The sequence below is a fragment of the Saccostrea cucullata genome, unplaced genomic scaffold (genome assembly GCF_032062105.1).
Source record: "Saccostrea cucullata isolate Sc308-1 unplaced genomic scaffold, CSIRO_AGI_Scuc_v1 ctg1809, whole genome shotgun sequence".
Taxonomy (NCBI): domain Eukaryota; kingdom Metazoa; phylum Mollusca; class Bivalvia; order Ostreida; family Ostreidae; genus Saccostrea; species Saccostrea cuccullata.
Genome location: NW_026940328.1, coordinates 101234 through 115180, shown reverse-complemented (window position 1 = coordinate 115180; position 13947 = coordinate 101234). Strand labels below are relative to the sequence as shown.

Here is a 13947-nt window from a genome sequence, read left to right as displayed (position 1 = left end):
TCATGATAAATACTAAGAGCCTCCTATATTTTAAATGTCCAGTCACACATATTTTCAGATTTTAAGTCCATCAATTGGAACGTTAAAAGTCTCATTTGTCAAGGATTAAAACTGTACTGCGTGGACGCAAATAGATTGATTTGAATTACAAAAAAATCACTAGTGGTTGCTAGGGAAACCGACATCCTCTTAAATCTCATTCATATAAATACATTAAATATTCAGCCTAAATATGGCTTAAATATTTCGACATCAACATTATCATATCAAAAGTTTGTTATCAAATCAAGATTTTGATAAGCGTTTCCCTCTACATGTAATTCCTGATATATACCCTTGTTTTCGAATGAACCTAATTCTTGATACAAAACTCTGTCTATTTGCATCGTTTCATACGATTTTTCCTTATCTTTTTCTTCAATTTGTTTTGAAACGATTTCCTTTGTCTTTCTATGTCTCCTGAAAGGAAATAAACAAATGTTAACCATATAAGGAGAATAATATAGGCGGCGGAAAGGGTAAAAAAGACGTTTATGCAAAACTAACAACTAATTTTAAAAACATACTGAAAAACAAAATCAACAGAGTCCTTTACAAAATTAACAGACTCCGATTACTGATGCAAAAACAACAGTAATTCACTGAACTGACGCAAGATGGCGTGCTAAAACAGAATTTACCTGAATTTTCGCTAGATGGCGTGCAAGTTTTGCTACGACATCATTATACGAACATAGGAACAAAAATCCCTCGAAATTGTCTACTAGCATCTATATAGGAAAATAGATAATATAATATATATTATGTGAATCGGAATCATATATCGGAATATATAATAGGGAATCCCCTATTATACTATATACAAATTTTGTCCTCAGATTGTACTAAGTCCCTGTGGCTTGAGTATTTAAAATGTAAAGTATACCACCCATACCATGAACTGTATAGTTCTTGTTATTAAACAATACAATATCATGGTAAAGATGCCACTACACCATGTACAGGGGTACAATTTAGTTTTATCCTGGTAGCCCTGCAGTGTAAGATTCTTTTACGGTTTTCAACAATTTATTTGCCCATAAACCACTCCCCATTTGAATTTGGCGTAAATAGCTCGTGCACGAATTAAAAATGTATCAGACATAAGTATTTTCAGATTGTAATTTTATATTTCTGTATTACGCAATTCATATCAATACTGGCGCGGATCCGGGAATGTTTTCCGGGGTTCCATCCCACTCCACATTATAGGGGCTTGTCTTCCGGATTGATAAATGTAAAATATTTTTTTTAAAAATTGTATCTACAATAAATACACTCTAAAAGTTGCTTTACTAAAGATTCTGACATGATCAGGCGAGAAAAATTATGTTTTAAAAAACGTGCTACACCTATATACATAAAATCGCAAAGTGTATCAGTCGAAAACGATAAATTTAAAAACGGCTTATGTAACAAAAGAGTTACATTATCGATACCAAGTAGTGCATATTAGACTACCAAAATAGGAAAAAGGTGTGTCGACCCCAGTTTTGAAAATAAAAAAAATTAAAGGGGGGGGGGGCTGCCCCAAAGACTTTTTTTCTTTCAAAAGGAAAAATAAAATATTCAGGGAAAATTTTGACTTGGTTTCTTGAAATAAATTTACAGCCGTTTGTAGAAGTCCTGCTGCTGTTTGAAATTTGAGGGCCCGACATGATGCTATTATCCAAAGTTTGCCAATGGATGGTGATTGACAATGATGAAAGTACACATATAATGATGCTGTAGAAAAACATTCGCGCCATCTGGCGTTTATTCGAGAAATGTCTAATTTTTGCTTGCCATTTGCAAATGAGTTTGTTGATTTTGTTTTAAGGTGGTTTGTTTTGTATTTTAGTATGTTTTTAAAATTAATTGTTAGTGATGCATTAACGTCTATTTTTACCCTATCCGCCGCCCATAGATTTTATTATTTTTTTTTTATTCTTTTTCTTTTTTAAGAATTTTTTTTTCAATTGATTTTTTGTCGTGTTTTTTTTTTTATTCCACTGGTTATTATTCACATAAATACAAGCACCTGTTACTGGAAAATAAATTAATCAAATGATTGTATAGTTGTAGATTTTTAACAATATGAAGTGTTTATTTTTAAAATAAGCAAAATTGTTCTATGTAAAATGATATCTATATTGATTGTAAGTTGTTTAAGACCACTTCGATATTTTTTTTTCAAACATAGACGTCATCATATACATGTACCGGCGGAAAACTTCAAATTTAGACCAGACAAACGCCTACCTATCTTTTAAAGGTCTCGTCGTAAGGGTACACAACTTTCACTTTAAAGTACTAAGCACTAGGCGAAAGGAAAGTCCCTTTCTATTTTTTATCAACTTAAAACTGTCGCAGCATGTACCATATGCGCAATGTATAAGAATTAACAAAATAAATTATACGAAATAGCAATTTGAAAGTATTTGTATAATAGACTGGGAAAATATGTAAATTTTATATGCTGAATTATATCGACACAAAAAAAAAACTGAAAAGTGAAAAGGAAAGGGGGTACACTGATAAATTGTTGAGTACCTCTCTGTCGCACTCTTTGTTATTTTGACATATCATTTGAAAATATAAAATTTTATAACACGTCACTGCGAAGCTGTTAAAGTTTTGTTTTGACATTAAGCCCAGCAGTTTCCTTACCGCTTTATATTTTATTTACTGCAAGTACAAAATAAATATGGACTAAAAACGTCGTAAGTAATTGAAACAGAATTGAAAGTACCTGAGAATACATAAAGCAAAAATGACACATGTAATGACGGTGTAAACTCCCAGAATACTACCCATTATGTGATACTCCTTAGCATATGACACTACTGTACATGTATCTCCTTCTACAAAAAACACATCAAATTTGAAAATTTGCATTAAATTTTAAATATACATTTGTGTTACCTAATTAAATTTTACAAGAATGTACTTAAAACGAAACGATTGAAAGACATATTTTTGTTACCTTGATCACATTTTACTCCATAATATGATGGCTCACAACCGTCCAAACACTTGCCATTGTCTTTAGCACATGTCATGTTTCTACAATGACTACTACAAGCTTGCACACAATTTTCTCCGTAAAATCCGGCATCGCACTCTTAAGAAAATTAAATTGATATTTACTATATTACAAAATTATCAATATTAATAAAATCCAATATCAAGACTTTAGTATATAATGGACAGCAAGAAAAAAAGAGGCCAAATTACAAAAAAGACTACAATACTTGAAAATGAAAATGATGCTTCAAATAATCGTAGTAGCTGCGAATCAGGGATTGGTTAAGCGTGCTTAATTATGATAAATATTGGATATACATGTAGTAAAAAAATATTTTTGTTTAAAATTTGGATGATATGTTTTGAGATTTGAGAATATTTTTAACTTACAAGTGTAATCTGTATTTTTGAACACTGTTGAGAAATATATGTTTATTTACTGGGTTGGAAGGCATTATGCGTTTTGTCAGCGCCAAGTTATTTCCCCGAGTCCTTGCAACCGAGGCAAATTATTTGGATGGAAGGGTCGACAAAACGCATTTTGACTGCGAAAACGAGTCAACTGGGTTTTTTTTTTTTGAATATCAATTTTGACTCTCCTTTCAGTTTATTTCCTGTACATGTGCTGACTTCCATGTTTGAGATAAATGTATAAGAATTTAAGTGCTTAACAAACCAACGATGATCCAAAAAAAAAAAAAGAAATACTTCTTTGGCAGAATCAATGTCTAATTTTGAAATAAGTACAATGTAATGTTCATTAAAGGCACTATATAAGTTGATACATGTAAGTAACAGCAAGTAAATTTAAATATTCTGTTGAAATCCAAATGCAGATTTTGTTTTTAAACTGAGCTTATCTTGAAAAAAATGATTTAATACTGTATTGTTATATAAATTATGGTACATTGTAAAAGAAAATCTCATATGCACAGTCAGGTTGAACTTTTGATGAAACATTTTGTGAACGAGGATTCAAGGGATTTCTTTTCATAAAAGCGTTTTAAATTTCTAACAATTTTTGATTTCGTTAAAAAATAAACAATGCTTATTCCAAGCAATCCATTCCTGTGGGGATCCGGGTTAGAATAGGTCCTCAGTACCCCCTTGCTTGTCGTAAAAGGCGACTAAATGGGGCGGTCCTTCGGATGAGACCGTATAAACCGAGGCCCCGTGTCACAGCAGGTGTGGCACGATAAAGATCCCTCCCTGCTCAATGGCCCTGAGTGCCGAGCATAGGCCTAAATTTGCAGCCCTTCACCGGCAATGGTGACGTCTCCATATCAGTGAAATATTCTGGAGAGGGACGTTAAACAGTATACAATCAATCAATCAATCCAAGCAATCCATTGTCAACGTAAAAATTACAACTGTCAATCACCGGATAAACCAAGTCATCAGTTATAATAAACATAGTGAATGTCATTTTGTTCAGTTGTGAGAATACTTAATGCAAATAAAAAGTTTGCTGGGTCTTTAGCTCAAAATTCAAATACAAACTGATAAATAATAATTTGTATATATTGCACATACAAACTTTGAGAAGCCTTTTAAGGATATCCGATCCTCAGCCAGGAAGGATAACTCCAACAATTAACATTTAATTTGAAATGCATCAAAATGAAGCTTGAAAATGAATTTTTTTTTCAAGTATTAATTTTCATTTTATTCATCTTCATAGAATTCAAGCATTAATTTTCATTTTATTCATCTTCATAAGATTCAAGCCGCCGAAATATGGCTGAAATATTGCCGCCTCGGCGTTAAACAATATAAATCAATCAATCAATCATAAGATTCAAGGGTTTAAGAAATCTTATAAATTTTAAGGGTCTTATAAAAGTTGACATTTGTACCCTATTAGAGGAGGAAAAAAATAGTACAGTTATAGAGAAATAAGATTTTCTTAAATCCAGCCTTAGATATCAATGCTTTATAGCATGGTATGAAATGAGAAGTGCTTTATGGTGTCTAGCAATGATAGCAAAAGCCTTTTACACTATGTATTATAGAACACATGACTGGAATAGATGATACAAAATACCAAATCAGTATAAAAATCATGACAATTTCTCCGAATGCCTGGATACCTATGGGTTTTTTTAGCCTAAAATATATTTGGTGATCAATTTGCAATTATAAAATGCATTGCTGATATTCCAATTCGTATTTTCTACAAAAATATTGGAGATTTGACAATTTTCCTTATATAATATGATTAACTTTGATGTTTAACTTTAAAGAAATACTGTGGATAAAATTACATAACTTTGTGGATTTAGGGATACTTTTATGAGTATTTTTGTTTACTTAATTGCTAATTTTATAAACATGAGGATCGGACTACCGTAAATGCTAAGTACATCATTTGCCAGTGAAGTATGACATAAAAACTGCATAGTGGTTCTTTACAAGATTAACCTTTGTTGCAGTGTTGTCCAGTCCAACCAGAAGAACAAGGACAAGAACCGTCTCTGTTATTACATTTCTGAGATTGCTGGCAATTAAGTGAGCATTTCTGAGAACAATTTACACCAAACAAGCCATCCTCACATGCTGAAACAAATAGTATATATTAGCTATCTAATTAACCTGTTAACAGATGACTTTTTGTTAAGTGCTATTTTTTATTGAAAACCTAAACAAACAATAACTTCTAATGACAATAACAAATAAGTAAATGGATTTAGATACATGAACTCTTGTATTTATTTCTTACGATTGTTACACCTATCTCCTGTATATCCATTTTCACAACCCTTATTGCAGCTTCCTTCTATATGATTGCATTTTGAGTGATTAAGACAATGACCACTGCAAGCCTCTTTGCATTGGATTCCAAACTTCCCATCTGCACATGCTGTCCAAAACAAATATTTTAAAATTTTTATCTCACCGATAATATAATAAGTTTTATATTATTTTTCATAATTTTGAATACAAAAATTCAGGCACAACATTTTCCTATACGTACTCGTGTTACAAAAAGGTTCTGTATAGCCCGGATTACAGCCAAAGTCACAAACTCCTGTCGCTTTATTACATTGTGATTTATCCCTACAATTCCCACTACATTTGTGAATGCAGCCCGGGCCGAAGTTTCCATCTTCACACTCTATAATTTAAATATCTCTTTTACCATTTAGCATATAATGTATTAATATCTTCCAGACTCCAAAATATTTTCAAAAGGTAAAGTATTTAAAAAAATAGGTATCATTTTAAAAACATTATCTGGATAATTTGTATTTGGTAAGGACAATTTTAACTGTTTTGCAGTTCCTATTCAACGCATGTATTAATGATTTTATTTCACATGTTCTCATCTCACAGGTTAGGGATATGCAGGGCAAACGTTATTTCTTGACTAAAACTTTCACTAGAGCAATTCTACTTCTTTAACAAGGAGATGTCAAATATCTCAGCCCGGAGTTCATGTCATTCATGTCTTACGTCTTCAGCGAGAAACTTCTTGTAAGTAGGTTTCTTTTCACTTTCTTTTCAAGTTCTTCAATGGAAAACCTTGGCATTTGTTTTCTACAGTTAAAGGTTTTGCGACTTCGTCTTTGATGTTTGATGAAGACTTTGATGTTTTCCTTATGTTATTATTATCATTAGTACACACACTTTCACGGTAACTAGCTGAATTTTATTTTGGAATGATACACCTCTTGATCATATTTTTTTTCTTTGGAAATTTCTTCTAATCGCATTTGAAACAGATTTTCATTTTTACTTTACACATCTTTTCTCCGCATTTTGTTATATAACGTCTCAAAACGCATCCTGAAATATTGAGGGAAGATAGAACAATTAACTCTTTGAGTTACATGTATGCCAATCACCACTTGAATTTTGCATTTTTGACATTTGACACAGTTAGAGATATTTAAAAATGTTAAAAAGCCCGCAGGTAGAACCAAGGCGCTTATGGACAGTACGTAATTTTACTAATTGAAGAGCCATAGCTCCTTAAACGCCCATACGTGAAAAAGTCGGAATATGTTAGAATACCTCGGAATTTCAGGGACATCAGTAACATAAACATGTTCACATTATGTTGAGTTTCGAAAAAGAAAATCCCCAAAAAACATGCAATTAAAACATTTTATTGTTGTGGACATTGTATGCATCAAGAAAAAAAAAACAACGATATCATTTTACATCTTGCCGACCTAGGCGCCGTCACATGGCGTCGGAATTTACGGAGAAAGCCGAGCGACTGGTTAAACGAGACCCCAGGTCTTGTGCAATACTTCATTAAATACGTTGTATAGAAGATGGAGATATTTTTTGTGCAGACACATGTGGACACATGGAGAATTCTGGTTTGAAATAGTATTACAATTTACTTTGCTAGTCTATTAGCAAATATATATTCAAGTAGATATTCAAATATATATAAAAAACAAATTTAAAAATACTTTTCTGAATTTAAACTCATCTTGAGAACTTACAACAGCGTGCGGTTTCTTCAACTGAAATTGCTACGAGTTATTAATCGAAAAAGGAGAAATCTAATAACTAACTCTTAATTATAGTCAAATAAAATTGTTATTTATAAGATATATTTTCTTTTTGTGAATTGTGTGCATTATTGGCTATTAACAATGTTAGTTACATACAGATGCAAACACATTTAAGCAAAAGCCATCGGTATAAAGTTAAGGAAAAGTGGGCAGTGTGACCTCAAATAACGATGCTTTGACTTAGAATGACAAAGGTCCATCCTTATATCTCCAATTGCGTCTATGAAGATTTTATTTACTCAACCATGACAATGCATTTACATAGCTTTTGTCAGATACTTTTTTCCGGCCTTGTGACTTTCATAATCAACCTGAAATGACAACCATCCGGTCTGAGAAGTCAACATGGAGACCGAAAGTTATAATAATGGCTATGGGACAATTAAAGTCTTATAAATTCTTCCTCGTTGTAATCTTTTTAGAGAAAATAAATCATATATCAAATATTTAAGCGTCTATCGTCCGTAAAATTACTTTTTCCTTGCTTTGCAAGATATTTTCTTCAGTATAATTAATGTTGCATAGTCGATTATTTTGTATGCGAGTTATTTTAAACGGCTTGTTCGATTTTCCTGCAAAATATTATACTGAATTGCTTGAATTTGCTTGAAGATCACTTCCTTTTCATTCTGTTTAATTTTATATATATTGTTTTTGGTTTGATAAAGTTTGATTTATATGGACGTCAAAAATGAGATATTAAATTTTTTAACTTTCAATCTTTGAAATGAAAAAGGATATATTGATTTTAATAAATGTTTGGCACATTTGTAATAAGAGATAATCCTAAAACTTCCAATTTATAAACGAAATTACCTTTAGCGCAATTGGTCGTCATCCATCCCAAAGCGCATCCCTCTGTACAGTTACCAAACTCATGATGGCAAGGACTATCGTTTTTGCAATGTCCTACACATTTGTTTTTACACTCAAGTCCAAAAGATCTATTCGGACATTCTGTTTGTTGAAAAGTTATCTAAACATCTTATAACATATCTATTGAAATTTCATTCAAATCAGTTAGAAACATTTTTAATTTATCTAAAACCTGAATATAATTCTAAAGATACACGTTTTTCATTTTAAAACTGTTTTATTCCATAAAAAGGTGTCCACTTAAACTTGAAAGGCCTAAATATATAATATCAAATTCTTCAGAGAATTAATATGAATATATTATTAGTATAAAAATTGTGAATACTTTTTTCCACATTAGGAAACGTTTTATTGAAGAATTTAAAAGCTTTTTTTTGGGGGGGGGGTGAATTTTCATTTTAAATGATCTACCGTTATAGATGTACCTGTATCACAAAAGTGTCCTGTGTATCCTGGCTTACATTGACAACTTCCATAACGTATGTGACATCTATGATCTCTACAGTTTTTAGGGCAAGCTTGGTCACAGTTAACTCCATAAGCTCCTTGTGTAGAACAACCTATACAAGAATTTGAAAACCTTTCAGATAGATTCAGGAATATTTAACTTTGAATCGTTTTATCGTTCATGCTTTTCAAGATGAATTTAAATCATGTGAACCGTCAATGAGCTAATAAACTTGAAAAGAAAAATGATGTAAACTTACTTTAACAAGTGATAATGTACATTTATGACTTTTTGACCTCGAACCGGTATTTATACAGATATATACATTTACATTTGCAAATGTTTTCCCTTGTAACACTATTTGAACAACTGAAGGCGTTTTTACATCTCCGTAAAACACGTTCGTCATGTGACCATAAATTGATTGTTAAGGACGACAGACCTAATTCGAAATTTCGCGCCACTGCGCAGGAAGTCACGCATCTGCCTTGAATCAGATTGACGTAATTATGTATTGCTAAAGATGATTGATATACATTTTTTAATGTTTACAAAGAGTTTTATACCTTTATTCCCAATTCAAAAATATTTTACACAATTCGATTTACATTCATTTGTTGATTCTATAAGTAAATGATTATTTTACGACATTTGCCATAAGCGCATGGCGAGTAAACAAAAACGTGTTGTGATGTTGATGACTTTCCTGACTCGCCGGTTAGGCTGGCTTTATTCATTTGAAGCTTCGTTTTTCATTAAAAAATGAAGTGCAGCAAGAACAAACATCGTCATAAACTACGGACAAATGTACGACCCCCTTGTCTCTCATTATCGATACGATTCTAGAGCGAATTCTGGACCGTGGCCTGAGACAATAAGTTCAAGTTGATGTTTCTGATGGAGATGATTTGTAAGAAAAGATCTTTTTCTGAATAATGTCTGTTACGTTGCCTTTTCAACCTAAAGATGAACTAAACATGCATGATGCTAAATGAACATAAAAGTTTTGTAAATGAAGGAGAAAACAAGAGCCCGGAATGCCAGGACCTAACAGCTGCCAAAGCTTGAAATTTCTGATGTGATATCAACACTATTCAGTATTTCATTTGGAACAGGTAACCATATTTAGATTTTTTGTTTTAGGCTAAATGTTGCATTTACTCATTATGTTTTATTATTATTGTTGAATATATTTCTTTTAATGCATCTTTAAGTCTATTTAAAAATGTTAAAGATTTTGGATGCAACTGCAATAGGTTGTAAATGTTATTGTTAAGCAAAATACCTTATTAGAGTAGTCGAGTTTATTTATAAGCATACTTAATTCTCAAAGAATATTCAACCAAGCTTAAATATAAAGCCATGCAGATAAACCTGGCTATTTACCTGCTTAGAGATGAATCAAGTAAAGTACCAGCAATGTTGAAACAGGCTGATCACTTTATTTTTAAATACATGTATATGTATTTTGTGCTAGCTTCATTCAATCATTGATAAAATTTTCCTATATAGCAATGAAATTAAACTAGCAAACTTCTTTAAAGATTTTACATGTATGTTGTTGGTAATTCCCCTGTGTTACCGACATGTAATAATTAGAATCAAGTAAGGCTTACTCAAGTATGCTATCTTATACTTCATATACCGTATAATCCATATTAACCGCCCCTGCTCCTATAAGCACCCCCTTAGGTCTTTTTCAATTGTCAGGAAATAAGGGCCCCCTGTAAAGTGATTAAAATCAACAAGAATCGTATCAAAATATTGAAGAAAGTGAAAATTAAACTTATCTATTATCATATATTTCAATGGTAATGAATAATTTAGCATAATTTGGGTGGATTATCTTCACTTTAAGTAAAGTTAGACATTATTTTATTGGTTCCTTGTATTTATTTTTTTTTATCAAAAGATTTTTTATAGTTAAAATATGACATTGAATATCATAAATAGAGTACCAAAAAAACCGCCCCCTTTTTACAATTTTCTAAGCGCCCGGGGCGGTTAATAGGGATTATACGGTATTCGAACCCTTGAATCATTTGTTTTAATGCAAAAAGTTGTTGAATTATTAGTTGTGTATCATTCATAATTGTTTCCTCCAAAAAAGATAATAATAAGTTGCCTTCATCTTTTACAGTACATGCACTCGCCGCTTTAAAAAATTAATAACTCAAAACTGAATCACACTGATAATACTATTTTATACAAATTTAAGATGCATGTACTTGTATGTAGATCACAATACTCAAATGTATTTTGCATTTCAAATTTAATGTCTTATTTTTTTTTTTACCACAGAAAAAATCTGCAGACTGAGATACTTGTACTGAGAAAATACCTGCTGTTGAAGAAAAAACCCAAGACTTGTTTAGGTATGTTTTTGAAGTCTTTTAAAATGAAAACTTCACTCATGACTTTTTCAAAAGGGAGATAAATGTTAAAAGTCATTCTCCTATTCTTTGTACACTGACAATACTGATTAATCATATGCTTTATTAGGGTGTGAATATTGATTTTTATTTTGAGTCTTTCAGTTTATTCATATATTTTTTATGCACCCCAATCGATAGATCCGAGACGGATATTGTTTTTGTCCTGTCTGTTTGTTTATCTGCATAACTTTTAACAGATAGAGACTTCATACTTGGTATGCATACTGCACTAATTAAGTTTTCAAAAGACACCAAGGTAAATGACCCTTAGTTTGACCTTGACTGTGACCCTTAAGCTAAAAATAGCTTTTCAAATCTTTGTTGCCTCTGGGCGCATAGTGTTTTTTTTTTTTTTTATTTTACCTTTGTTAACAATATGCAAAAAATTGTGTACACTTGATTGATTGAATGTTATTTAGGCGACCATAATTTGATTTTTAGTTTTACGGATCCGCCGACTCTAAAAATTTGCATTTCAAAAAAAAAATAAAATCGGAATTTTTCAATCCGCTCGTGTCAAACCTGTGTTTTATAAAAGCAAATCAGTCAGAAACGTAAAAAAAAAACACATGTGCAGAATGGTAGAAGAAGGTGAGCTGTCAACTTTGATTTTATCGAGAGTCTACCGATTCTGAAACCTCCCCATCGCATGTCTCTCTCTATTTTTTTAATTGCTGTTTCTACCGATTTCGAAAATATCCGGATTTTTTACCTTCTTCGATTTGTAAAATACCGACAAGTCAAAACAAAAATGGCTGTCATGCAGTGTTTACCGGTAGCTAATCTGCTTATTGCCACTGATAACAGGTAATAATCAAGGTGTCAACTGTGCTACCAGATGTAATTGCAGTTCTAATTGCTCATTATCCTCATAAAAAGTGTTTTTATCAAAGACAGAGATACCAGATGTGGAAATTTTGCAAAAAGGGCGGTAAATAACGATATGAATTTTTTTGATACTTTGCTGCAAACAAGTTTATATGCGCCTAAAACAAAACAATTCCTCCATAAATAATACGGTGACCAGGAAAGACATAAACTATAGTACTTTATTAATAATTTAAAGAGGAAATGAAAGCAAGTACATGGTAACTAATAAAGAGTCTGCAGAGGGAACACTGCGTATTATGAGATTCAGTGACTTAGCAAATCCTACATCAACACCAGTATATAAAAGCCCTTGAAACTGCAGAGCAACTTGACAGTACCTGTAGAAGACTTCTTTGAATTTAAGTAGCTAAACAGGGTAATAAAGTTTCTGAATTTCAAAATATAATATTAGCAGATTGGAACAGGACTACAATAATGCTTTGATATCATATGTACTAAGAGTGAAAAAAAGAATGCAGGATCTAAGAATCCATCTAATTCATTCTCAATAGATTACGCATGTAATTTGTAAAAATGTTTAAAGTTTTAAGTTTGGCTAACAGGTACTTCCAATTCCTTCAATTTCAGATCTTTATTAAATCCAGGAAACAGTTCTCTTGCTCCTTATAATGAGAAAAATCCATTCATCCATCAGTTAAAAGCTTGAAACTCAGATCGTCTGCAGAATATTATTAAATCTTTTAATTGCCAAGTTAAACTTCGATATTTACCCTGAATATTATTCAAATGACATTCAAATGAATGTGCAAACTATACAGTGAAGAACATAATTAAATTTATATAATTTCAAATATTAAATGGTACTCATATTAAACAATGTTTGAATTAAAAGTTGTCATTTTTATAAATAACAACATTTATACAAGTAATGTGTATTAATATTAAAAAAAACATATCTTGTAAGTTGTTTATTGTTTTGTTTTATACTACAGTGAAATGTGTGACTTTTTATATGTGAAAAAGGTCGTTGCTAGAATGATTTTTGTCTTTTTTTTTTTTTTTTTTTTTTTTCGTCCTCCGACTTGACCTTTCTTGAAAAAAATCCGTAAAGCTAAAAATCAAATTATGGTCGCCTTATTTATCTGAATATCACATAGTTTTTTTGTGTATTTCAGGTAGAAACAACAATATGCCGATAGTTCAAATTGCTGCATCTATTGGAGCACCCATCGTCGTCAGGAATTTTTCTTGAATTTCCAGCATTTCCAAAAATGCACCTTGCCGGCATGGATTGATTGTAGTAGCTTAACACATGTTACAAGATTATTTAACCCTGATGGGAAGTCACAAGATGCAGTGGATGACACTTGGGAGCAATGAGGAGTGAGGGTTCTTTAGTGTGCCAATATCTGCTGTTCCAACCTTTACTCTCTCAACCAAAAGACCTCCAACTTTACAGCACCGGAATATGTGATTAGCCACTGGGAAATTTTTTTTTTCACTTTTCATATGTAACAATATTGCAAGTTTATAGTGTTGTTCTACATGTAAACAGCATGTACATCATTTTTTAGATATACAGATGTGATGAAATAATTAGGAACTCTAGTTAGTGTATGGTTAGTTTCACCCCACATGTATATAAGTTATATCTCATAAAAAAAAAACTAGTTAAAAAAATCAAAGTTTTTATATAAGGTAACAGCTAATACATGTAGCTATTTCAAATTACTAAGTGAAATCATTATACACAAACATATACAAGTAAAATATTTTTGTATAT

At 31.5% G+C, this 13947-nt stretch overlaps 1 protein-coding gene and 1 long non-coding RNA gene across 2 annotated transcripts; one reads left to right on the top strand and one right to left on the bottom strand.

Annotated features, from left to right (window-relative positions):
- Nucleotides 1-334: 334 nt before the first annotated feature.
- Nucleotides 335-8442, bottom strand: LOC134255129 (multiple epidermal growth factor-like domains protein 10; the record flags this gene model as incomplete). The annotated part of the gene is made up of 7 exons (XM_062737643.1): nucleotides 8391-8442; nucleotides 6020-6160; nucleotides 5765-5905; nucleotides 5467-5601; nucleotides 3005-3142; nucleotides 2771-2882; nucleotides 335-459 (listed from the first exon to the last, which is right to left on the bottom strand). Coding segments are annotated over exons 1-7 (814 nt in total), but the record flags the coding sequence as incomplete, so codon positions are not given.
- Nucleotides 8443-9876: 1434 nt separating this feature from the next.
- On the top strand, nucleotides 9877-13490 carry LOC134255125 (uncharacterized). The gene is made up of 3 exons (XR_009989459.1): nucleotides 9877-10013; nucleotides 11200-11273; nucleotides 13340-13490. It is a non-coding gene; the product is annotated as an uncharacterized LOC134255125 (long non-coding RNA).
- The last annotated feature ends 457 nt before the right edge of the window (nucleotides 13491-13947 follow it).